Here is a 27,462-nt window from a genome sequence, read left to right as displayed (position 1 = left end):
ATGTTTTGATGTGTTGAGTGTTGCCTCGTTTAGAATTGTTAGTATGAACGGAATAAAGTATTTATTATTACTTACAGAATTTACAGAAAAATTAACAGTTATCACGCTCAAAGCTTTGATTATAGTAACCGTTCGTATTCGCGCCTTCCTTCTGATTTTTCACTTGCCTTCTTTGATTGTCCCACCATTGCCTTTCCGCTGAAGCGAAGGCTATAAAAAATGTGGCCGTACTCGCGTAAATAAACGCAGCCAGGATGAATATTGTCCTCCAGAGGGCTCTGTTCGCCTAAAAAGTATACAGTTTGAAACTTGTAAAGGTTCTTACAATACGTCTGTAATAAGAGTCACAAAGTGCGAAGTATATTATGACGGGTTTACACCAAAGTGACTAGTTGACACCAAACAGAACAACAGAAATAAATAGTTGTTTTCTGTCATTTACACTAGTGAAACAGTTTTAGTATTGTTGTTTTCTCAATTCACTTTTTTGCCAATTAACAACAAAGTGAAATTAAATTTATATTTTAATATAATATTAAAATACAGTTTATCACCTGTTATGGCCGACTACCAAGTTTAAACAAGCCCCCCCTATTTTTTCAATCTCCAGAATTTTTAACATTCAACTAAACGTCAATTACCTGTATGTTAGGTATTTTTCAATAAATAATTGGAAAATCTATTGATTTCCCTTTTGATTGGCAGATACAATAATCGATCACTTTGTAATATGCCTTTTTACCGCACAATTGCTCGACCTGACCCGGTATCTTGACAGAAACTTAAAAAGCGTGCAAACTGTTGTTTACACTAAACTGACTGAGTTGCGATACACTCAGCAACTCTTTACAGTGACCGACTCTAATCGGCAAACGAAAAACAAAAGAGCAACTGTTGGAAAACTAAAGTTGCAGAAAAATCTTCAAAAAATCTAGAAAAAGTTGCGGGTTTTTCTTTTCAAGTCGCGTTGATGTTCTGTTGGTTTGCGTAAAACCTGTATTATCAACGTTCTGCATACTATACTGTAACTAAAGTTTAACGATCTTAAGGCGACCCTTTGCGAGTTGGATCAGTCCAGAATATTATTTATTATTATTTTAAAGTAGGGAGTACAAAAATTAAATTTCGTGTTGATTTTTGATACATTACATTGATACGAATTTTTGAAAATATAAACTAGATCTATTTAGGCATATCTCTTGCAACTTTTTTTCTAATAGTACATAGAGACTAAACTGAACAATGTGTTTTGGAGTTGATTTAATAATTAAAACACACAAAATTAAAGTGATGGACTAATACGTAATACTCATAGATTGAAGACCGGCGTAATAAGTTTCTTTTCATTCATTACTTTTTTGTTGCGTGCACATCACTGGTAATGAATTTAATTGGTAACATGTAAACTAAAGTTATAATCCAATTACATTTTAGTTAAGAAAAAAATTGGCACAAATTTTGAAATTTACCTTTTACAAACAAAGCGGAGAGCTACCTGTGCGTAGGCTAAACTACATAATTTAGTTTAGTTTAGTTTAGTTATATTGTTGTTTGTCTGCATGATTCTTTTTAGAATGACCGTCTTTTACTTGATAAAACTTGTACAATAATACAATAGTTGTTGGGAAGAGGAATAATAATAAAAATAAAAGGCGCTGAAAAACAAGCAAAAAAATAAAAGGCACAATTTAAAATACAAAGAAAAAGATAGAAAAAACATATTAAAAAACACACACAAAATGTTGCACACTGCATTTAATTAGAAAAATAAAATGTTAGTTTAAAAAAACGAGTTTTCATTTAGAAATAGTTCATTTTTCAGTAAAATGTATACTTAATTATCTACTCTAATAAGCTGATATATTTTCAATTAAGCAAATAAAAGAAAAAGGCTTACTTTTTCTGATAAAACTTTCCTATGTTTAATTTGTTACTATAATATTATTTCTCCTTTTACCAAAAAAACAATAACAAATATATCAAAATTCCTGAATATTCGAGGTGTGTTCAAAAATTAAGTTTATTCATCAAAATTAATGTTGTCCTCTTCAAAATAATCACCTCCAGATACACTTATGCCAACGTTTTTTCCCATCCTCAAAGAACTATACCAGTTCTTCCAGCGATTTTTTCTTTATCTCTTCAGTAGTTCCAAACCTCTTTCGTTTTATGGGTTTCCTGAGTTCTTGGAATAGGACAAAGTCGCAGAGGGCCTTGTCCGGGGACTATGGTGACTGAGGCATGATTGTGGTTTTGGTTTTGGCCAAAAAGTTAGATACAAGCATCCAAAATACTCTTTACTGAACGTACGACCGCGTGGTAAAAACTCTTGATGTACTACGCCACGATAATAAAGTAAAACAGTATACAAAACATTGACATTTGATTGAACTTGACTTGCTTTTTTCGGTCTCGGCGATTCTCCATTGGGACGACTGAGCTTTGGTTTCGATGTCATAACCACATACCAATCAGTCGTAACAAATTATGGCCTTTTTAGCATATCAGGACTATCATTGACGTCATTTAACAGCTCTTGAGCTATGCTCCTTCGATGGTCCTTTTTGTTCAAATTTAAGCAGTTTCGGACCAAATTCGTTTCATGCATAAAAACTTCGGAAAAAATTGCAGCGCACGAGCGACGAGTTGCCGACGTCTTCAGTCACTTCTAAATTAGTAACTCCACGATTTTTCAACACCATTTGTTTCACTTCTTCAACGCTTTCATCAGTTATTGACGTGCTAGGGCGTCCAGAGCGAGGTTCGTCATCGGCGTCTTCTCGGCCATCTTGGAACGGCTTATACCACTTTTAGACATTTTTTTTGCTCAAGCGTTTTGCAGCTCTGTATTCCATTCATAAAACAAAATTTTATGCAAATCTTATGTTTCATTTCTTTTTAGAAAATCGCCGAGCACTCAAAACACCTATAACGCTTCCATCTCACAAATAATAAGTAAACGTGCAAACTGGCTGAAGCTGTGAACATATGTTAGGGATATGTGTACCAACAACAAAAAATTATATCGAAGATTAATTATTATAGCCCGCCCAATTACAAAAGTTACATTACTTTTTGAACACACCTCGTATATAGGAGAAAGACTCCGCAGAATGTGCGTTGTCTGAGAGTATGCACTGAAGATTTTTCATCGTCGGCAATTCTCAAATGTGGCGGCTGCCGTATTGTGTTTGTCTATAGTACGTTTAGTTGTTTACATGAGCTTTAGATACGGATAATGATAAGATATATATTTTGTACATTTTTACTGTAGGTTGTCGATCTCATAAGTGTGTTTCAAAGGTTGTCTCAAAGGGTTGAAAAGGTTCATGTGCGCTGCACCACTCACATTCAAAATCCTAACATCAACAGAGGAAAGCAGCTGCAAAAACTTTAACTTTGAAAGAGACTGCTACAAAAAAAAAATGTTACAGTATTTTGGAATAGATCGGGTGTGCAGTTTGTGGTTACTAGTGGACTAGGATTTTTCCAATTATCGTAGGACATCATTGTTAAGTACCTACGCTAAGACACTACAAGACATTGTTCACTTATTTACGTATAACATAATATATACGTTAATATTATGTTTTTAGTAGTTTTTTTTTTATTTATTTTACGGAATGAATTTACTTTTGTTAGTTGAAACTACTATTAAGGTGCCGAACGTGTACTTTTAAGAACTAGATAGGGTCAGAAGGGGCATAAGCCGACTTTTTCAAAAACAATATACAAACATTAAACAACGACTTCCAGACCCTCATTAGGTATTCTAGCATATCCATAAAGAACATACAAACATTTTATGGTGTTGCTAATGCCTATAAAAGCTGTGTAAATAAAACAATTGGACTAAGTGCGTACTCTTGGGCGCCTCTCCCCTCTCTCCGTTTTTAATGTTGCTATCCGCAAGTTTAATTCCCTAATATGCGGATTTACCTCGCTTAATTGTTATTTAAATAATTGACCACACATTGAGAACCTACCTCATCGTTGACAATGAAATGCACTAGCAGTGGGGCAAGTATGGCGACGAACTGTCCGGCACCGTTCGCTATTCCCGCCAATATTCCCGAATATCGGGGCGATATGTCGATAAGATTGACCCAATGGCCGCAGTTCAATGCGGCGGTTGCGCTCACGGCCGTTATCAGAAGGGTGACGATCGCGTACTTGTCTTCGACGTAAGATAAGCACACCATCATCAATGCCGGAACGAAACAACCTGAAATTATTGTTATTACTACCAATAGACCGGTCGCAGTACAAATTAACAAGCAAACATAAATGTTACTCATACCTAGATCAATTTACTATGATAAACAAACAATTTAAAAATTAATTTTTACTAGTTGTTAACTCCATCATCATGAAAATCACAAAAACTTGAAGAATAAAATAAAACGACAAACCTGTAACAAGATTAAAACAAACACATAAAAATTGCAAAATTGGGTATTTGACTGTGAGTTAGAAACACGATTTAATAACGAGAAAACTAACCAAATGGAATTTTAATAAATTGATAAGGAGGACACTTCTTTTAAATTATAGTATAATAAAATTGAATATTGCACAAATACTGCACAGTAGTGATAATAAAATAATGCTAAGAGTTTATAAAGAGGTTTTTTGTTTCAGTTCTTAAAGAATTACTTCTATCCTATACACTAAGCACGATTGCAAGTGGCTAGACTCAATCAACATCAACAGCTCAGTATTCACTGTTTGACGCAACTGCCTTGCAGATACACTGTCATTCCTTAAACAGATTTTTTGTTCTATACCAGTGAGATATAATCTAATCCATAAGTAACTCACGCATAACACACCCACAGACCCTACCCGTAAATTTTTTAAATTCGTAGAGAAAAGAAAAAGAAACTATTGTGAAGAAAATTGGTGACAATTTATCGTAAATAAATAAGAAAGAATTTTGGGTATGTCTACCTCTGGCAAAACAATGCTTTAATTTTAATTACAAAAGACTCCAACTTTTTATAAAAGCGTCTTCCAAAAATGTAATAAAATTGACATATGTACTTTTTGTGTAGTGGTGTGAGAGCAGTTGTTAATTTTCCTTCTATGAAAGAAAAGTTTACAAAACATGTTAAAAGCTCCATTAAAAAGTTAGCAATGAGTTTTATTATAGACCAACGATATCATCAGCACTTGCAAATTGCATTCGTCTAACCATTAGGAAAACGGGCACGAGGAAAAGTGCTTACCGATCCCGTGGAAAATTCGTCTCGCATTTACCCTGGACGCATATTGGTTTTTGATAACGTAGTCCGCTAGCGGCCCGAACAGGAGGCCGAATATTATCGAACCTATCGTCGGAGCTGCCGAGTACCAGCTGCTCTAAAATAAATTCGACCAGAATAATGCAATACCAAATCATACCAAGTAACAAAAGAAAAAGCGGGTAATAACGACATTAAAAATTAATAGGCGAAAAACTACCTGAAGCCAAATGAATAAAACGGTTTCTAACAGCTATTTGCTAATCTAATCTATTGCTATCTCAGCAAGGTACGGTATTAGGGAAACAAGTGGTCTTTATAACTTGAAAACAAAAATATTAATTAAATCGACCATGAGAAAATACTGAAAATTGCTCTTTGCAAAATATTTTTCTATTAATTATGGTTATACTGTTATGAGTTCTGTATTAAAACTGAGACACATTCGAAGTTTTTCATTAAATGCTTTTTGAAGCTTGAAGTAGTTAAAAAGATCTTTTTCTAGGCCATGAGTGAGCTAATCGGTATTGCTTAGCTTGAAACTCAATGGAATTTTCTGCCATAACAAAAAATGAAAAAAAAAAGATGAAACAATATGAATTATTGGATATTCAAATAAGGCTTCAAAATTCAAATTAATTTATCAAATAAAACGGAAATTGTTTATTTAGGATGGCAAATTATATTTAATATTGAAATAAAATTTCGTTATTCATTGTTTTACAATACTTTCGAAGGGCACAAATATCACCCAGTAGCCCAGTAGCTTTTTGACATCCTTACTGGGTTTCAAATATTTAATGTTGTTATATATATATATATATATATATATATATATATATATATATATATATATATATATATATATATATATATATATATATATATATATATATATATATATATATATATATATATATATATATATATATATATATATATATATATATATATATATATATATATATATATATATATATATATATATATATGATGACACTATATTCCGGGATATCATCCGTTCGCTCGTTGAACTCCGACTGGAATCCTGCATCCGACTGGAATCCTGCAAGTCTTGCATCCGACTGGAATCCTGCAGACGTTTCGCCAAAATCTCACTTGGCATCTTCAATGCTCGCGTTCCGAAAACACTTCGAACACGCGAGCATTGAAGATGCCAAGTGAGATTTTGGCGAAACGTCTGCAGGATTCCAGTCGGATGCAAGACTTGCAGGATTCCAGTCGGATGCAGGATTCCAGTCGGAGTTCAACGAGCGAACGGATGATATCCCGGAATATAGTGTCATCACATTTTTCCATCCGTGAATCAATACGTGAGATATATATATATATATATATATATATATATATATATATATATATATATATATATATATATATATATATATATATATATATATATATATATATATATATATATATATATATATATATATATATATATATATATATATATATATATATATATATATATATATATATATATATATATATATATATATATATATATATATATATATATATATATATATATATATATTTAATGTTGTCATTTACTTTTTCATTAAAAATTTGGTTTAGTCAGTAGTTAGTGTTGAAAAATAATTCCATTTTCAGTTGCTAAAGGCGTAGGAAAACCAGTGGATTTTCATTTGTAATTTCTATAGAAGTCGAGTTAAGCACTTTATGATTTATTTTTATTGGCTTCCGATTTTTAGAATTTTTTTCATCTCTTCTAAAATAATACCAGTCAATTCTTCATTACTGTTTTGCATAAACACTGCTAACCATATTTGATTAGCTCTCAATGTTTTAGACGAAGAGAGTTGCAGTGGGCGGCGTGTTGGTACAAACTTTAAACAACAACTAAATTAATTACTTAAATATTAAAGTTAGATGAAAGGTGCAGGAGGAGAAAACTTTTTCTATTAAAAAAAAACGAATATTTCGCGTTGGCTTTATGTAAACTTTATTAGGAAATTAATAGATATTCATTCAATGACTTAAAAATTCCATCTCGAATTAATGAATTCTATTCGTGGAACGTATAATTATTGTTCAATAATGACATCAACGCCGTTGTAAGGTTGCGCAATACGCGACACTTTTGTTACCGTTGTCTCACAAAAACCATGTTCCACGTTCATACCTCACAGTAATTTTCCCTTTTCAAAATGAAATGAACTAAATAAAGAGGCACAATGAACCTGTGGTAACGTAATAGGTAATTTTATCTATCCTCGGAGCTAGGAAACCCTACGAGGTATTTATTTTAACGGGATTCCAAGGAAAGAAATATATGCTACATTTAAAAACTACAATTGCTTTCCACAAAGGCCCTCAATAAAGTTTGTTATTATGTTGTGAAAGGATGACATTCTAATTAAGTATATACGCTGTTTACCTCTTCTATGTCCAATCCGACTACGCTACTCAGATAAGTAGGTAGTTCCGTACCTAGTAAGGTGCTACCCCATGATTCGCCTACGGCTGCTATGATGATGGCCCAATACGGAACTGACGTGAAGATAGCTTTCCACGGAATTGACTTTTCCTCCATCTGCAACAATAAACATTTAATATGCGCTAAGCTTAATTTTCTGTCTAATCTTCAGGTCGTGTCAGTGAAGCGATTGCTAATGATCGTTCGCAAAGCAAATGAAAGGAATACCATCGACCAACCAAAACGAGAAAAATAAATAATTGATTAGGTTAGGTCAATCAATCGTTATATGCATTATTTTCTCTATTTATATGTATTTCATATCCTGCTAGATGCGTCATGCTCTTCACTAAATATCAAACAATAAAAATAACTAGGTATTGAATCGAAGAGAAAATCGGTTAAAAAGCGTGTCTTCTGCTAACAGAATTGCGAAAAAATTTTAATATCCAACGAACCATGTGGTCGTTCTCTTGTCCCAGTGAAATTTCGATGTATTTCCTTTCCTCCGTCGTAATCGTTTTATGTGTGGCAGGACTATCGGCACTTAGGCAGGTCCAAAACAGGCACCAAATTAGCCCCAGCGTTCCGAAAAAATAGAACGCAGACGGCCAACCCAAAGGAGAAGCTGAAAGGTAGCCAGTAAATAACATGGCTATTATCCCACCGACTGAACAACCTGCAACATCAGTAGCTAGAAGAATGATGTCTCCCTAAACTTGTTATGCATAATCAAACTTGCAGTCCCGTCAAAATAGACATTTCAAATAACAAAAATGCCGACAAAGCTAAAAGTTCACATCGGTACAATGTAAGCTAAAAAAGTTATTCTAATTCAAAAATCAAAATGTTCGTTTTTTGGATTTTTCTCGGAAAAGTAGGTTTTATTAAAAAAATATTTATAAAATTGAAACAATTAAAGAAAAATGATCCGTATACTTTCTTCCTTTCACCATTCCAAAACATCGCGATTCCAGAATTCGAATGAGTTGCACTCGATTTATATACATAAGTATACCAGGCACTTGATATAACTAAAAAATTCCTATAGGATGAACTATTCTGAGAATAGAGTTCCTAAGTTAATCCCTTGTACAGAAGCATCTGTCCACTTTATTGTCCACGTGGTAACGATCATTTTTTTCGAGTGTGACTTAACTGAAATACTGAAAATTAGAACAAAGAGAAGAATTCAACCATAGCACACAATGAGAAACCCTGTAGTCCACGGAGTTGCCAGTTTCAAGAGAACTAAAAATTTGAAATGTCAAACGCCGTCATTGTTTTTGACACTCGGATTGTTTAAGGTTATTATTCCCGCGACTTCTTTTTCAATTCATCAGCGAAATTGAAATGCACCCATTCCATTTTGATTGAATTTGATTAAAAGTTCCAACAGAAAAACCTGCAGAAATCACAAGTCCGTGACTGAAATTTCTTTTTCCATATAAAATCATTTCACCCAAAAATATACAAATAGTCACATCCTTACAGGTTGTAAATTAAACATGGAAATAATAAAGATCATGTAGTATACGTTTTTGGTTATAATTTGAAAATGTTTTCTAAGATATAATGCTGCTGAAATACTAATTACACATTTTCTGGTTTCCTCCTACTTCGGTTGCAGTTTCAGCTGAGCTCGGAAGAAGACAACCGGATGAAGCATCATTAACTTTGATTTATCAACAACTAACATGGGAGGAATCCAAAAGATTTCTAAATAAATATTTCTTATTGCAGAGTGGTATAAACAAATCAAACTCCTACAAATTAAGACGTAGAGGCTCCCAATGGTATTTGTACCCTGTTCTGATTAACGTCCTTTGTGGAAAATTTAGTCTGATTACTTTCATGTAATCTTGGGCTCAACGGAATTAGCCTGTCGAAGGTGAATTCAATTTTAAAAAATGCATAAACATACAAGGAGAATGAAAATCGCTTTGAAAATTACACCTTAGTGAAACTGCAAAGGAAAAATAGCAGCATACAATAAACCCAAACCCAAAAATTTTCTTCCTTGTTTCTTACTATTTGTCTATATGTTTTGATATCATATGTATCAATAAATAAAACTATTTTATTTCCCAATTTCCTTTCTACGGAACTCAAAAATTTGAATTATGGACACTGGAATGAAGCAAGGCATCCCGATTTTATTTAGTTTTCTCGGTAATCCTTGTAGCCACTAATGTCTTGCGACGTCATACGTTTTGGCAACTAATATGGAACGAACTCGAATATTTTTTTAAATTTCTCTCGAGTACCTTTCTTTCGAGTGATTTCACCTATTTGTTACTATCGTCCATTATTACGATTTGTACCCATTAATATTTACTAAAAATGTTACAATTGCCCTCTAGTTGCAGCAACATTGACATTTTCGGTAGTTTACAGTACCTTAACCGCAGACCTTCGCAGGACCCTAGTAAAACCCATCCCAGCAGACGTTTATTATGCATTAAGTAGATCTTGCATGAGATGATTTGTAACGAATATTGGTACAAATTTGAAATTTTTATTTGAAACGTAAATGGACCGTTTTAAATTTGATTAAGCATTGATGCTGCGGGGTATTTTCGAATAGGTAGAAGCATTTTTTTAACATCAGGTGATATGTATGGTTCGTAAGAGTTTAATCTAGATTACATTATATTCGTATATACTACGGAGGTATTTGTCTGTGATCCTTCCAGTAAGTACATATTTATGTACCTGATTCTTCAGTTTTTACCTTGGGAGGCTGTTTACACTGGATAGTTCAAAGGGTAAGGGTAAGTAATTGTACTCTATTTATCTTACAGGTAAGTTTTGAAAATAATAATTTTTATCTTGTGTGCCTGTCGATTAACAACATTCTTCTTCTTGTATTTTTGTGTTTTCTGCATAGTTCTTCGATTTGTAAACAACAACAGTATTTTTTAAGACTAGAGATTATATTCGCGATATTATATTCACAGATAAAGGTACGTCAGAAGATAACAGATAAATATTTATTAAAATTTTACAATTATTAAACAACACAATTTTTTGAAGGTTCCTGTTTTTTAACCCTTGAAAATGTGGAGACAGTGGAATGAAGCACATGTTCCCCTGTTAGAAGAAGACATTTAAAACAACACAAAATAAAAAAATTGATCCATTTGTCTTCGGATACTAAATAAATTGTTTTGAATGTTTACAATTTTATAAGAAATGGGATAATCAAGAGGAAAGTGACTACTTCTCGAGTTTTTAAAGAGCAACACGCAGATCTAATTAGACGTATAATCTGCGATGCTTATAAGTGTTTTAACCCTAGAAGAACTGCATAAAAAAGCACTTACAAACCTAAACATTAGTTGTGCTTAGGAGTCATTGAGTACTTTTTTGAAGAAAATAGATTTTCGTTTCCAAACAATTATTCAACCTCAAGTGCTAATGGAATCCCAAATAATTTCGCAATGGAGAGTGGATTATTTAAATGTAATTGAAAAATTTCAAGAGCAATATTGGCCAATAGACGAAACGACACTCACGACACAGTAAAAAAGGATGGTGTGATAACAGTAACAAGTCACATGGGAGACGCATAATAATGCTGGGTCCAAAAAGGTTAGGTGGAAGATGCCTCATTTTTGTTTGCCAAAAAGGTCAAAGATTGAAGTATGGATTACCATGAAAACATGACTGCGGAAATATTAGAAGACTGGTTTGAAACTAAATGGTTGCTCAAACTATCGCCAAATACTGTTATTTTGTTGGATAAATTACAAAAATTCCAAATACTTCTCCAAATAAAGAATAAATTTAAAAAAATCTGTAAAAAATTGATTTATATTTTGAAAAGAGTTACACGAAAAAATAATTTCTGGAATTATTAAAAATAAAACATTTTAATAAGACAGAATCAGTTCGATAGCACAACAAAACGGCCATGAAATATTGAGATTACCCCCATATCATTGTAAATTTAACCCGATTGAGATGATTTGGTCTGAGTTAAGTGAGCATATAAGAAGATATAACACTGCACCAAATTTTAGTGCTAGTCCATAAACGTAATTAGGCAAGAGGTAGCTAAAATATCAGTACAAAGCTGGTCTAACCGTGAAAAACGAGTAATAAAATAAGAAAATATTTATCGAGAACGATTAGTGGCGGAGTTATTATTATTATATTCAATATTAATAATGATACTATGTAGAAATGTAATGAAATAGAACGTAATAAATTGTTACTTTGTACTAATTGTTTTATGTACATGTTTCAAGAATCGCTTGGCGAAAAAGATTGAAAACATACTTATATCCCTGTTGTTAGTGTAGGTAGATAAATTCCCAGTACGGTCTTGGAATGGTTACGTGTAAGGGTTGCTCGGCAGGATGTTCTATAAGGGACTGGGGTTTTGGAGTAGTAAACAGTAGCCAAAGTTAATCACGGGATCGGTTGTAAAAGCACTGTATTTCTAGTGCAATTGAACCTGATACAAAGTGGCATAAATACATTAAAAATTCTGTAATTATCCGCCAGATCGTAGAGTATTCCTATCGGGAAAATCGTGTTAAAAAAAAAAAACGCACCTTATAGATGGTGTGAAAATATACTAATAGAGAATGTAACTCCTTCAACTTTTAGAACAGCAATATTTTAGGAATGATGATTTCTAGGAAAAAACAGTTTCAGGTGAAGACAATTATTATAACCCACAATTTTTTTGGCATAAATGGCGTCGATGAGGACTTCTGACACTTTTTTTCTAATGTTATATCCGAAAACTGCGCCAAAATCCAACTCTGGATGAACTCTAATTCCTGTTTTGTTTTTGTTTGGTTACCTGTGTATACGGTGGCGTTAATCCAAGAGTTCTCGTGTGACGGCGCCCATCTTCCCAACATGTTGTGCGTCAGCGGCAGCATAAAGCCCTGGAACAGACCCTGGAATATCCTGCACGTGATAACGCCGTTCGCGCCGAAATAGTTGACGAAACTCGGTATAGCGATACTCGCTAACGCATTTGCCAGCATCGCAGTAGCCAAAAGCCATTTGGGGCCGTACACTTGAGCCATGTGCCCGGCGAAGAATTGAGTGATGGCGTAGCTCCAGAAAAACGACGATAGTATTATGTTGGTGTTTTTCCATTCGTACGTCTGCAACGAGTAACGGTTTACGAAGCGTAGCGAACCGAAACTTTAATTTTGCATCAAGAACAATGGAGACACGACTGTTTAATGTTAACTGACAAAAAAAGTTTCCGGGAAAATATTTAATTGAGTATATTTGTGTAAACGCTAGTGCCAACCTATAACTCACATCGAGCTGTCAATCGTATAGAAAATTACCGCTCTGGATTAGCACCAAATGCGCGATAACAACATTTTGTTAAAAGTATATTATGCAATAAGTGCGGTAAATGGCATATTACTCATGAGTTTATTTGACACGAGCAGAGCGCAGCGGAGCTAGTGTTTAATAAACGAGTGACTTAAAAAGTTTTTCTACGACCGTTAGTTTTTGGGTAGCTTTTCGCAAAACAACAAGAATACGTTCACTGACATTACCATCATAATTGACAAATGTCAAAATTCAAGGCGTGGGAAATATCTCCGAAAACATCCGTGGGAAATGAAACTGATGTGGTAGAAATAGTATATTATGCAATAAGTGCGGTAAACGGCATTTGACTCACAACTTAATTTATTAATTTAGGTTTAGTGATTTTTACAGTTTTTATATTAATATATTGCCAAGACCAATTGTATCATTTTCAAATATCCATGCCTCATCAGCATAAACAAAACAAAATTGAAGGTTAGGACTTGCTTTTTCTTGCTTATACGGTCTTAAAAAATTAATGCTCTTAAACGCCCTATCCTTGGGTGATTTTTCTTCCAATTACAGTCTTTTTCTTTAAATAAACTATTTAATTATCAATTGTAAAAGTTAAATAAACAATATAACGTTTTAAAATTGTGTTTATTTCGTTGTTTGACATATCTAGTAATACATCTCTCTTTGTCTAACGTACACAGTTAAAAAGAGACAATAATAGCAGAACCGATCGGAACGATAAACTAGTGGGTTTAATGGCAACTGGTAAATATGTTGTTTGAATGGTACGAAATTTACTAATTCGATAATCTGTTATTATTTTTAATTTTTTAAATTGTGATTTTTTCTTGAAGGTCGTAGAAAAAGTATAGTATGCAACACGTTTCGTAATAGTATATTATGCAACAAGTGCGGTAAACGGCATTTGACTCACGAGTTTATTTGACACGAGCGTAGCGCAGCGGAGCGGAGAATATATTTCTGGTGTTTGAGTCTACACTAAACTTCCCCAGAGCTAAAAATCATTAGTAATATAATAGCATATTATGCATCAAGTGCGGTAAACGGCATTTGACTCACGAGTTTATTTGACACGACCGTTAATTTTTGGGTACATTTTCGCAAAACAACACGAATACATTTACTGACGTGACTGTCAGAATTGACAAACGTCAAAATTCAAAGCGTAGGAAATATCTCCGAAAACATACGATTACTTCCAAATCCGTGTGGTAAAATCCCGGAAATGTCCGAAATGGCTCGGATTCATGGGAAACGAAACTGACGTGGTAAAGTGACGCTTCTCGCACGCTAGGTCTGTGGGTAATTACGTATTTTACAGACGGGTGTAGAATAAAGAACTTTTTGTGTTAACACTCCATTAAAAAAAGTGTTCGGTTGTTTTATATAATTACCATGCAGTTATTGTGATAAAATCTGATTATATTTAAATTTTCTAATTTTTCTGTTTATTCGACACAGCTCTAGTTTTATTGTGTTATTTTTATTGATAAAACACTGCTAAACTAACTTATCGAACACCTACTGCTTGTTGATAAATTATTAGTAAATAATTACACTTTTTTTTATCTTGGTACAAACCTTTGACAGTAATACTGTTCTTATGTTGTCAGTGCCGGTGATAATCACAAACATTACTTACAATATCTAGCCAGACCAATAAGCCGGTAATTAATCAAAAGAAATCTCTAACATAGTTGAGGTGAAAAGGCGAACTTGAAAATATTAGTGAAGAGGATGTCCCAGAGATAGTAACATCACCAGACTTTGACTAGTTCACGGAATTTATGGATGACAGCATAACAACATATAGGATTTTCTTATTTTGTTTCGTTTTTGTTTATTATTATTGTCAGTATTTAAGAAATAGTGTTATGAACCAATATGAAAATTCTATGAAATTGAAATGAATCTAGAACTTGGACACACTGTAACCGATAAAATTCATCACGATAGCTTCCAGCTCTTATTTAACGATAAAGTTTATGATCTTATTACTAACTTCAAATTCATCAGTGATCAAAATTGCTACGATTTCGTTGTGACTAAGGCCGCTCTGAAATGATTTATAGGTACATGTGCTCTGGCCGATGTATATACGAATATATGATACATTGTCTCAGGTAGATATGATTTGCAGTAAGAAGCAGGATAAGGAAGGTACATCCGCAAGGCAATGCAAAATTAGGGAAGTAGGTTTGCGCATCACACAGGATTTATTTGCTAGTAATCTTGCGTTAGTTTGCATGCCAAATGTTTTGAAAGTTTCCATAAATAGAATTTTCTCCTTTTTTCATTTCTGCAATATTTAGGTTGAATGTATTTCTTATGGGTAAGTTAAGTATTTACACCTATTGTATATTATACAATTTGATTTTGTTTATTAAGTAAATAATAAATAAGTAAATAATAAAAATTCAAATAAAATAATAAATAAATAATAATTACAAATAAAGTGTTACCGCGTAACAACGCAAGTTGTTAATTTGATTTTATCATGTATATTACATGACGAAATTAAAAATGAAAAATTAAAGATTTTCCCTTTTTCCAAGAATAAAATCTACAATAATACTCCAGAAAAAATGTTTAGATCATTATGCATTTTATTTTTTACAAAGATTTAAAGTTATTTGATTATTAATGTAATTAAATGTAAATTATTACAATAAGAAAGATTATCACATTATTCACATATATGTGCAAAACAAAGATAAGAACTTGATTTGCTCGCAAGTGAGCAAAAATGCGCAAGCGTATAATTGGTACCTCTCAGAATATAGAGTTTGAACCTTTTCCTTGGAACAACGTAAATAACATAACCAATGTAAACCAACCACCTGGTTTGTTTATTATTTACACCGTCGCTTTGCAGTACCCGCTTCGCGTCATAGTAAAGTAACTGCGCAGAAACGAATATGGCGAGTACTTGATATTGTTGTATGAAACATTTGAATAGTTTTGCCCTCGTTTATCAGTCTCAGAATTAGTGTATGATATAATATTTGTATATTTTGTATATATATATATATATATATATATATATATATATATATATATATATATATTCTCACGTATTGATTCACGGATGGAAAAATATGATGACACTATATTCCGGGATATCATCCGTTCGCTCGTTGAACTCCGACTGGAATCCTGCATCCGACTGGAATCCTGCAAATCCTGCATCCGACTGGAATCCTGCAGACGTTTCGCCAAAATCTCACTTGGCATCTTCAATGCTCGCGCTCCGAAAACACTTCGAACACTGTTCGAAGTGTTTTCGGAGCGCGAGCATTGAAGATGCCAAGTGAGATTTTGGCGAAACGTCTGCAGGATTCCAGTCGGATGCAGGATTTGCAGGATTCCAGTCGGATGCAGGATTCCAGTCGGAGTTCAACGAGCGAACGGATGATATCCCGGAATATAGTGTCATCATATATATATATATATATATATATATATATATATATATATATATATATATATATATATATATATATATACACTAAACCTGAGCTAAGGAGCGCATTTACGCATATATATATATATATATATATATATATATATATATATATATATATATATATATATATATATATATATATATATATATATATATATATATATATATATATATATATATATATATATATATATATATATATATATATATATATATATATATATATATATATATATATATATATATATATATATATATATATAATTCGTAAATATTTAAACTACGTACTGTGTATTTAATAATTACAAAGCCTTTTTGATATAGTTGTGGTAAACACTTGCTGCTTCCAATCGAAAAAGGAATTGTAAAACTGGAGAAAAAGTGGCAATTTTCGGAAAAACATGCATTCAAGCAATAAAAAGAGAAGATTCGGTTGTTCTAACAAAATCTAAGTACTCCAATATGGGCTAACAAGTTAGAAATGATCAAATCAACAGGAGAAGCACTAACAGACACAGTCAAAATCAAAAGTAGTTTTTATTTATTTTGTATTTCCTTATTATTTTTATTTTTTATTCGGTGCTAATAATACCTACTGCAGGAACAGTAGTTTTTTTACTGTCCTTCGCGTGAAGAGAATTATTTAACTATTTAAGTTTTCATTAAAGCCGATTTGTAATATTCTGCTAAAGAAAATAAATAAAATATAATAATAAAATCTGTTATAATAAAAGTCTCTATGAAAACAATGCCACATTTAAAAAGATCTAGTAATACGTCTTCAAGTGCTATCAAAATAATTTTGATATGAAAAATAGGTACAAAAACACTTTCTTCTTATGATACATTTAACATTCTAAATTCACATGCACCACGATTGTATGAATATCTAGACACTTTTTACCTTCCAAATTATTTGTACTATATATTTAAATAATATAAACCAATTAAAACTTTTTTCTCCACTTTAACCTATATTATGAATGCCAGTCACGGTGTCGTAATGTGGGACGTGAGCAACGTACAATTGTACAAAACTAAGGAAACAATGTTTACTAGGATTAACGTTATATTTCATGCATATTTAAATGCAACTATTAGGAAACGACAAACTAATTTGATTGAGAATACAGTCTCCATTATATTATAATGTCAACAAGTTCCAACTATATATCGTGGTTGAAATCTTCGCCCGCTGGCTTTATTTTCTATCGGAATCTGGAACACAAAGCTGAAGAATTTTATGCGCCTTCAGATATAAAGCTTTAGACGCTCCGCTGGCGTTTTCATAAATATTTAAGGTCAAGTTATATGTACTGCACAAAATCAATCTTTTCATTCAAGGCTGTGTCTGCGGTCGGCAAGGAAATTTTGGTGCAGATATTATATTAATGGGCATACGAATGTTGTGTATTTCTTAATTGATGAGGGATAAGATCGTCGGTACCAACGAAAACCTTTCGAAATTTGGCAGTTCCCAACAGTTTTTGTATTTATTAAACAATATAATTGAAACATTATTCTACCTAGTCTATCGGGTGCTTAAGCGATTAATCGTCTTTCTCGTCAAGGAATGCAGTTTGGTGCCATCCTTCCCATTAAAAATAATTTAATTATGAAAGATGTATGTATTTATTGAAATGTGTTTTAAAGTGCTGGGGCAATTTATAAGAAGAAAATTAAAAAAATAATAATAGAACTCCAAGATGTCTACCCATATTTGATCAAACTTTGTGTAAACTTTTAAATAATCTAAATTAAATTTGCAGGTATCAGATGGTACCTACATCAGAAAGAGGCAGGGAAAAAAGCATAATGTCATTACTTTTTACAAAACTTCTGGATTCATCCTGCGTCGGTTTTTGCTGGGTCGAACTTGCTGACGTTTGGAAAATCATCCTGTTGGCTTCTTCAGAGCTGAAACGGGCTCGCATTATAATCTGTACCTGCTTATATATTGTTTGAGGGGGGCGGAGCTAAATGAGGGGCATAAATATCGTATCGGATGACTGATTCCCAAATTGGTGACAAGTAGATCTGAGTCGCAGTTAAGATTGTTAGGTTGTTTATAGATTTCTATATATAGACTCTCGGATTTTTCGTTGGTAGAAGAATTGATTACATGCAACAATTTTCGTCAACAGCTGATGAATTTATTTGTCTTAGTCGTGAGGCTCTTTTGCGTTCTAGAAATGCTGCAAACTCCTGGCATCTCAAATGTAATTTCATCTTTGACGGACCGAATAAGTTGAGAGGTTTTTGGACAAGTGGTAAATCTGGTTTCGACTTTATACTTCTTTAGAACTTCTCACTTTTCACCACAACCTTCCAATAATAATGAGGCCGAAAGCAATCCTACACTTGCCACTGTAGTCCTTTCTTACATTCAAAATATCACTGACCACATATCAAAAGTTCTAAAGAAGTATAACGTCAAAACCAGATTTACCACTTGTCCAAAAATTTCTCAACATCTTCATCATCAAAGATAAAACTACATTTGAGATGCCAGGAGTACATTATAGCTAGGCTCAAAGAACATGAAAGAGCCTTTCGACTAAGACAAATAAATTCATCAGCTGTTGCCGAACACAATTACGAAACCGGACATAAAATTTTACTCGATAAAACTATAATTCTTGCTCGTAATCAATTCTTATACCAACGAAAAATCCGAGAGTCTATGGAAATCCATAAACAACCTAACAATCTTAACGGCGACTCGGGTCTCTACCTGTCACCAATATGGAAATCAGTCGTCCAAGACAGTGTTTATGCCCGTCATTTAGCTCCGCCCCCCTCAAACAATATATATGCAGATACAGAGTAAAATGATTGGATGATTGGCAACACGTCAGCAAAAACCGGCGCAGGAGGAATCCAGAAGTTAAGTAAAAAGTATTGCAGTAGCCTGTGGAAGTTTCTTTGATAAAAAAAAAATACTTTAATATCTTAAAGTTTTCAAATATTAAATCCTAATTTTTTAAAATACATCCAGAATACAGCTAGTTAGTTTTTAAGATATGTTTGATTGAAAACAGTACGTAATAAAGTCTAAAGAATTTTCTTAGGGTAATTGGCCTAATTGATATGTTTTTTAGTCGGAAATTCACTTGTATAACAATATAAATCGCATTGTATTGTTTGAAACTCAATCAATTTGCACAAATATAATTTCTCACTTCAATTAATACAAGATATGCCACTCCAGAAGCACTGATCTAATCTGCGTTCTGTCGGGCTAATTGATTACTCCTAACATCGATGCAGTCGCTTGTTTGTTGCTGCAATTGTGATCCATTTTGTAATGGGAGCACATGTCTCACACTTACCTATGATAGTTTATAGTTGATAATCTAATATGATCGCAAATTATAGAACCTTAAGCGATATTAAGATTATGGGAAACAAACGAAACACGGCCACTAAAGAGTACTTACCGGTACATCTGGATTGCTAGAGGTGCCATTATGCGTCATTGCCACGATAGCTACGGACAAGGTCATCCTAATTGAAAACGCTATTGTCATCAGAAAGAACAGGAGCACAACTTGCACGTATCTGACCTTAAACAGCGGACCTAAACAGAAAATCAAAAAATGTTCAAACAGTTTAAATAAATGTAATCTAAGTATCACATTTTAACAGAACACGAAAACCAGAAAAGATATTAACATCACTGAATTTGGTTCAAGTTTCTGCTCATGGTGTTTTCTCAATTTCTAAAAAAACCACTCAAGGGAAGGCATGCCTTAAATAGTCATATATAAGTAAGAAAGAGAAGAAAATCAGAGATAATCAATGAAAGTGAAATTATGAATTCTCAACCTACCAAACATGGAATTATCCTCAATAATTAATAATAATTAGGATTGATATATGGAAATAGGACAAACCTAGCATAATACAGGTTTCGGCTTTACCAACCAGAATCAGCATTAATGAGGTAGAAGATGTTTGCACAAACTTAAAAAATCACCAGGGCCAGGTAATATTCCCGCAGAATTAATCAAACATGGAACACACAAGCTGTATGAACATCTAGCAAAGCTCTTTCAAAACTGTATTAACGGCGGAGATATCCCAGAAGAATGGAAATTATCCTTCCTTACCTCTATCCACAAAAAGGACAACAAGGAAAACTGCGACAACTATCGAGGTATCGCAGTGACGAGCTCAATCGGTCGGATTTGCGGTAAAATATTAATGGCCAAAATAGAATGCGATTACACAAACAGTGAGGCAGAAGAACAAGCGGGCTTTCGCGCGGGAAGATCCGTCGTTGACCATCTGTTTCGCGTCACCCAGCTTATCGAGAAAATGTCAGCCTTCAATAAGCAGATACATCTCCTGTTCGTTGATCTGAAGAAGGCATACGATAGCATACCGCTAACAAAACTTTGGGAGGCATTAAACAAAACAAACCTAAGCGTCAACATAATAAGATCAGTGAAAGAACTATATAGAAACTGCCACATTAAAGTCAAGGTCGGCCAAAAAATGTCCAATGGATTTACACCCAACAAGGGACTCAAACAAGGGTGTTCTGTATCCCGCACCGTGTTCAAGATACATCTTGAACAAGCGTTAAGGATATGGAAAACAAATATGGGCATTCCCCTTAACAATGGAAACATATACGCCCTAAGCTTCGCAGATGACCAAGTCATAATGGCGCAGACTACGATGATGTAGAATACATAATGCGAAAACTGATAGAAGAATACAAGAAATGGGGGTTGGAAGTTAACTTACCAAAGGCAAAGTATATGTGTATCAGTGGAGCACAACGCGACCTCCTCTTAGAGGATGGTCAGGCTATCAAAAGCTGCGAAATATCCAGCAGTGGGACGTTAGACTACGCCATCAAAGAACGAAATAATCAAGGAAGAAAGGCCATTACTATGCTGAACACCTTCTTGTGGTACCAAAAAATCACGAGACCAAACAAACACCTAATATACAATACGATCATTAAAAGCATAGTCACATACAGCAGTGAAGTCTGGTCACTAAAAGAAAGAACCATGAGAACGCTGGAGGCAACAGAGATGGACTTGAGAAGAGCGGCAGGAAGGTCAAGAACCGAAAGAGTCCCAAACGAAGCAATTCGCATAACCATGAAGGTGGGCCACACGATTTCAGACGAAATAAGAACAAAACAGTTAAAGTGGTACGGTCACGTCCAAAGAATGGAAGAACAGCGACTGCCTAAACAAATACTCACCTGGACACCTATAGGAAGAAGGAAGCGGGGAAGACCGATAAAGAGCTGGAGACAGGGCATCGATAGCGGAATACCATGGAGACGACTGGACGAGGACCTATGGAAGGACAGAAGTCGATGGAGATTGGGAATCGGACGACGTCGGAGGACGTTTTAAAAACCGATAGATATATATAAATAGGACAATCATGGAGTTGGACACTAGTAAAGTCCACTTCAAATATTGAAGCAGGTATTAATGGAAAAAATCATGGTTTTGTGGCTTTTCTAATGAAATAATGTAGCGTAATAATTATTTTATTGACTTAACTTTTAATTAAATTAAAATGAAAACTAGTCCTTTGGAAAATTCGGTTACTGATTTATTGCTAGTTTACAATCTGAACATAACATAAACAATAAAGCTCTGGACGAAACCTGATATTTCAAAATTTATTAGCAATAAATACCATTATAAATATGAAATATTTTGGTATCCGATTATTAAATTCTATAGAAAAAAAATATGGCCAGTAAATGTAAACAATATTAACATCTGAGAGCACTGAACCGATGTGCATATTTCTCTTCGTTTTTTTTATTATTCGAAATTTATGATTAATCCCCAGCGACCCCACAAGCGAATACTTGAGATTTTCTTTTCCCTTCTGTGCAAATGATCAGAAATAATCATAATCAAAATTTGACGGAAACCCAATCGCTTCATTCTTTCGGTTCTTTGAATATAACTTGACTTCCACTTCCACCTATGTCTATTATCAAGATAATATTTTTTCTCTGCCTCCCGTAAAATACCTATTTGACCACTTCTTAATTGACTAGTAGAAAAATGTTTTAAATGACATCTTGCAATTGTAGAGTGTTATCTATCATTATTTAATAATAATATCTATTATATATTGAATTATTATGCGTTTGTGATGTCTAATTTGCCTATAACCCTCCTCAAGGAATATCCGAATGCGATACTTAGCGATACGGGGAATCCCAATAATAATATCGACTCCATTTGGTTGGTTTCATGATATGTTTATAATTATTTCGATCAATTGACCGGTCAAGACTGGTCAAATCCACAATCCTACCAATTATTCACTGATCTGTAGCGCAGAAAGTGTCATTTTACCACATCAGTTTCGTTTCCCACAGATCAGAGCCACTTCGGACATTTCCGGGATATTACCGAACGGCTTAAATCCTGACGTTTGGCAATCCCGACGGTCATAACAGTGAACGTATTCCTGTTGTTTTGCAAAAAGGTATCCAAAAACTAACGGTCCTGATTACGGAAAAAATTGTAAATGCATTTTTTCTTAGCTTTTCTGATGGCAAATAGCATTTAATGCAATGAGCTATTATTTTTTTAGGATAACCTAGTTTTTTCAAATAGCACCCTAGAGGGAGCAAAAACTTTTTAAAACCGGTACTTTTTTTACAACATTTTGACACCAAAATTTTCAAAGTCTGTTAAAAAATAGGCTCGCAGGAAGGTAAAAAACAAGAAAAGTAACTACAAAATATTACTTAGGTGGCTTTGCTTCTATTCATTAATTGTCGAGTCCGTATGATTAAAAATGCAGAAGAAACTCTAAATTGAAAGGAGAGCTTCTTCTGAGCTTTAACGATTATAATTTTTTGTTAAAAGTGTTTTAATATGGGAAAAAGTTGATATGCTTTTGGAATATGGGGATACAGTCAAAACTTAACGTACGGTAGAAAATAAAATCTCAGCAATCGCGGTAGAATCGATTTGAAAATGGTACATCAACATATGCTACTGTCATACAAGACAAAACATCACATTCATTTATTTTGGAACTGGAGTTTTGGATTTATTTGAATTAAATAAGTGCAAAATTTATTTAAAGATGAAACTTGCATGTAATGTGTGTTAAGATTAGTCTATCCCCATAAACATCACGTAGGTGTTCAGTGACATCTCTAAAATTATGGGGAGTCTCGCCATCCTGCGGAAAATATATATTTAACAGACAATTACAATATGGAAGTCTTACAAAGTCAGCTTAATAAATATGTTGCTGAAGGTTATACCTAAAAGAATGATAGCCGTGTTTTTTAAAAAGTCTCTTTACAGATTCTCTTGATATGTCTAATCCCACACCATGGATTTCCATTTCTTCACTTATATCATGTCGATTATTTTGTGGGTTTCTCATTTTCTATTCCAGCTTTCTAAAGAAAGAATGTGCAGGAAGGCGACGTCGCGGATAGCGGGCTGCATACAATGCACGGGCCTATCGAGAGTTTTTTCTGCATACCCCGTATATTAGAAATAGATAATCAGCTAAAAATGTACAAACTGCCAGAATTTTCAATCATGCCAACTTGGTTTTTATACAAATGTATTTACTTATCTGGTTTTTTTCTTCCTGTGAGCTTATTTTTTAACTGATTTTGAAAATTTTTGTGTTAAAGTGTTGCAAAAAAGGTACCCGTTTTAAAATGTTTTTGTTCCCACTAGGGTGCTATTTGAAAAAGCTAGGTTATACTAAAAAATTAATAGTGCATTACATTAAATGCTATTTGCCAGTAGACAAGTAAAGAAAAGTTTCGTTTACAATTTTTCACATGATCAGGTGACCCGGTAAATACCCTCCTACACAATTTTCAAAAATTAAAAAAAAAAAACAAAGAAAACCAGCCCTATCCAACGTAGAATGATCCAAAAATGAAAAAAGAAGGTTGTGCCATTTAAAATTCGAAAGTTGCTGTCGTTTCCGCTCAAACCGGAAATGCAACCGTTGACTACACATTGCGAAAAAAATGGACATCCGTCCAATATTAACCCTTCCAAATTTCACATCGCTATCCCAAGCCGTTTATAAGTTATAGAGTGTTCCTACTTTCTTGTGTCACCTGGTATAAGTGTTAGAGGTTTGGAAAAATCTTATGATTTTCCCTTATTTAAAAAAAACTTGGCAAAAAATAATAATTAAAAAGACTTAGTGAAAGCTTGTGTAGTTGCGTCCAGAAGTACCTAATAGAATTGTGCATGTAAAAAACATCTTGCGTTGAAAAGCCAATAACAAATCTTTGATTAAATTGCTTACTGTATTTAATGTTCCTGTAACGGTGTTTCATTTTACCGCTTATCGTTAACTTGGTGATGAATGTTAGCAATAACCGCGACAATTCTGTCGAACCTTGACGATAACTAGCAAAATAATTTCGCTATCGGTGAATTCCTTGACGAGACCTCGCGGGACTGGATGATTTTTTTTGTTATTTTTACACCACCGCGGACACGTTTTAGGAACTAGCCTACTTTCGCGTTTCGCAACTTGTTCACATAAAATGTTTCCCTAATCGGAAACCAGCAACTTCTATTAATTTAAATGCTATCGTTGTGGTTAAACTATTGCTCTGCAACACGAAATATATCGCTGTCCAACTGCATGCCCGCGTGGGAGTGCATTATATAATATGTTTCTATTCAAATTAGTTCAAAACTTTCTTGGTAAAGTGGATTGAATCAGCCCACACGCTTTTTACTTAGCAAGATCGAGGGGCCTAATTTGAATGGCATTCTTGTGTTAAAAAATCTTTTGATATTGTTGTAAAGGATTTTAAGGGTATATGTTTGATATAAATATAAGGGTTTCCTTCTTCCCTAGCCACAGCAACACAAAGCGAAAAAACTCTATTAAAAATTAGTTGTCGTTTTTGGTGTGTTTGTTGTTTATGTTAGTCCTGACGTAAATTTTACCAAAGGATTCAGTACCTCTCTCGAAATAAATGTTCCAAAATTTATAGAACTGCTGTTTAAAACTTGTTAATATTTTACGCCTTCCATTTATATATTTTATAGTTTTATAAGAAAACCATTGGTGATACAATTTTTGTAAGAAATCAAATAAATAGCAAAACACTTGAAACTTCATAATATTGCATCCAAAATGTTTCCGGGAATTTATCTGTAAAACGTTTGGTGTTGGTAACTTCAGGTTTTTTAGAAAGGTTTTATAGCTTTCTTGAAACTCTTATTATATCAGTTTTATTCTTATCTTTATCTTATATCTTTACTCCGTAGAATCTATATAAATCTTAAAGCATGTATTAAATATTGTACAGCGACTATTATGCACAAAGCTGTATCCCCAATTTGTTTAATTTAATTCTAAACTGTATCCGGATATTTATTAAATACTAAACACAATTCTTTCAAGAACAAATAAATAAACAACTGTGAGGTTTCGATCGGACACTCGATATTTGACATTTGAGAAATATTTTAGTTTTATACCGACTATCAAGTTTTTAATAAATTACCTTTTGGTAACATACAAAACTATAATTAATCCAAAATAACCTTAGCTTTTATTGCGAGAGCAATATTGCTATAACACACCTAGGTAAGTTTAATACAAGTTGCTGTAGCTTTTAATATTACTTGTTTAAATTAGTGGTTATTATTTATTGTTATTTTTTTTTCGAATTGACACAAATATTATCATAACATGTATAATTTGAAAAAATGTTCTATTAAACTTTGTGTGCTCAAAATCAGGGCGGTTCAATTTAGAAAGGGTAAAACATAAAATTGTTCCATAAATTTTTTGTTCCAAATAAAATTAAATCGCCGTGGGGAGTTTTTGAGTTGTTATAATATTTACTAACCTATTTTGATAACAACAAAACACTTCTAGGACACTACAAAATATATTGAAAACAAATTATATAGAAAAAGGCGAAGCTAAACAGGCGGTGTTTTGTTTTTGATGTTTATAAACATTGTAGGGAGGTTAAATAGCAGTGACGAAAATGTATGGGTTGTATTCCATAAAAATAATCCACCTCATACCATCCCCTCAGGTACAATAATGTAAATGGCATTCCAACTTTTTTTTTGTTTTTTAACCTACATACACACGTTAAACGTTAATGCAGTTCTATCTACTATCTTCTATCACTCATTTTTTTATTTTAATAAGGCAGTTATTTGTTTAGTTTAATTCTTTTCTTGTGGCATCTTCTTTGTGAAAAATTACAGGAATAAAGTGCCTTAAGAGATTTCGGCAGGAGGGTGCTTTTTTAGGTAGCCGAATGTTCACTCACAAACGTATTTTTTTTATTTTTAAAGGAAATGGGATGCCCTTCCGAGGTGTTGGAAAAATTATATCCTCTACACAAATACACAAAATATAAAAAAAAAACTAGTACACTAGAACGAAACATTTTCAACCCCCCTCACCTCCATCCCTTGTTGCAGCACGATCCCCCTGCATTTTCTTTCTCAGGGATCGGGAGTCTACATGCTAATTCGAATCTGCGTTTTCTCTATTTCTTCGACTCTCCTCGTCCCAAAATTAACGGGTGAAGAATCGCACTCTCGCGCGTTTGAAAGATTTGATATCCACCGTGCACTGAACCATAAGTTTATTTTATTAACACCAATAACATTCTGTCGGACCGAACCCCAAGACGAGGTACAAAATAAAAACCAATTAGCGTTTATGATGCCAAGAGCGATTTACTACAAGGCTGTAATCGAGGTTCCTGCCGCTACTGGATCATGACGACCGAGCGGATACGCGTTCACATTTGCATTCGGGAGATGGAGTGTACAGGACGGGCAAATTTTAATGTTTCTATAGGAGATCTCGATAACTGTGCCGTATGCCATGGAAATTACAACGCCAGGTATGCGCTGCGAGATATTTATAATGTTTTGTCGGTTGATTGGCTACGTGAAATGTAATAAAAGGTTACA

The 27,462-nt window shown here is 33.5% G+C and overlaps 2 protein-coding genes across 8 annotated transcripts in view; one reads left to right on the top strand and one right to left on the bottom strand.

The window, feature by feature from the left end:
• Positions 1 to 27,462, top strand: part of LOC132698003 (uncharacterized) — a 192,394-nt gene that overhangs the window by 68,405 nt on the left and 96,527 nt on the right. The window lies entirely within an intron of this gene.
• On the bottom strand, positions 52 to 27,243 carry LOC132698004 (putative inorganic phosphate cotransporter). Of its 4 annotated transcripts, none has more exons than XM_060663825.1 (8): positions 24,803 to 24,947; positions 19,945 to 20,084; positions 12,524 to 12,836; positions 8,166 to 8,386; positions 7,669 to 7,824; positions 5,229 to 5,361; positions 3,987 to 4,225; positions 52 to 286 (listed from the first exon to the last, which is right to left on the bottom strand). In XM_060663825.1, the coding sequence occupies exons 1-8, from the start codon at positions 24,831 to 24,833 to the stop codon at positions 92 to 94; spliced, it is 1,428 nt and encodes a 475-aa protein (XP_060519808.1). In that variant the 5' UTR covers positions 24,834 to 24,947; the 3' UTR covers positions 52 to 91. The 4 variants fall into 4 exon arrangements, with proteins under 4 accessions (XP_060519808.1, XP_060519809.1, XP_060519807.1 ...); XM_060663824.1 differs by lacking the exon at positions 24,803 to 24,947 and adding an exon at positions 26,944 to 27,220 and having other exon boundaries at positions 53 to 286; XM_060663827.1 differs by lacking the exon at positions 24,803 to 24,947 and adding an exon at positions 26,944 to 27,243 and having other exon boundaries at positions 149 to 286; positions 5,229 to 5,356.

This window comes from Cylas formicarius, unplaced genomic scaffold, assembly GCF_029955315.1.
Source record: "Cylas formicarius isolate icCylForm1 unplaced genomic scaffold, icCylForm1.1 PGA_scaffold_2__14_contigs__length_35257938, whole genome shotgun sequence".
NCBI lineage: Eukaryota > Metazoa > Arthropoda > Insecta > Coleoptera > Brentidae > Cylas > Cylas formicarius.
Note: the sequence above shows the minus strand (reverse complement) of the source record. Positions and strands in the feature narration are given on the sequence as shown.

Coding starts and splice junctions, on each gene's coding strand:
- LOC132698004 (XM_060663824.1), bottom strand. CDS start 26,977: ATGCAGGGGGATCGTGCTGCAACAAGGGATGGAG. Junction 20,085..26,943: donor TGCTGCAACAAGGGATGGAG/GTGAGGGGGGTT, acceptor TTTTCTGTTTAG/GTCCGCTGTTTAAGGTCAGA. Junction 287..3,986: donor ATTTCATTGTCAACGATGAG/GTAGGTTCTCAA, acceptor TATACTTTTTAG/GCGAACAGAGCCCTCTGGAG.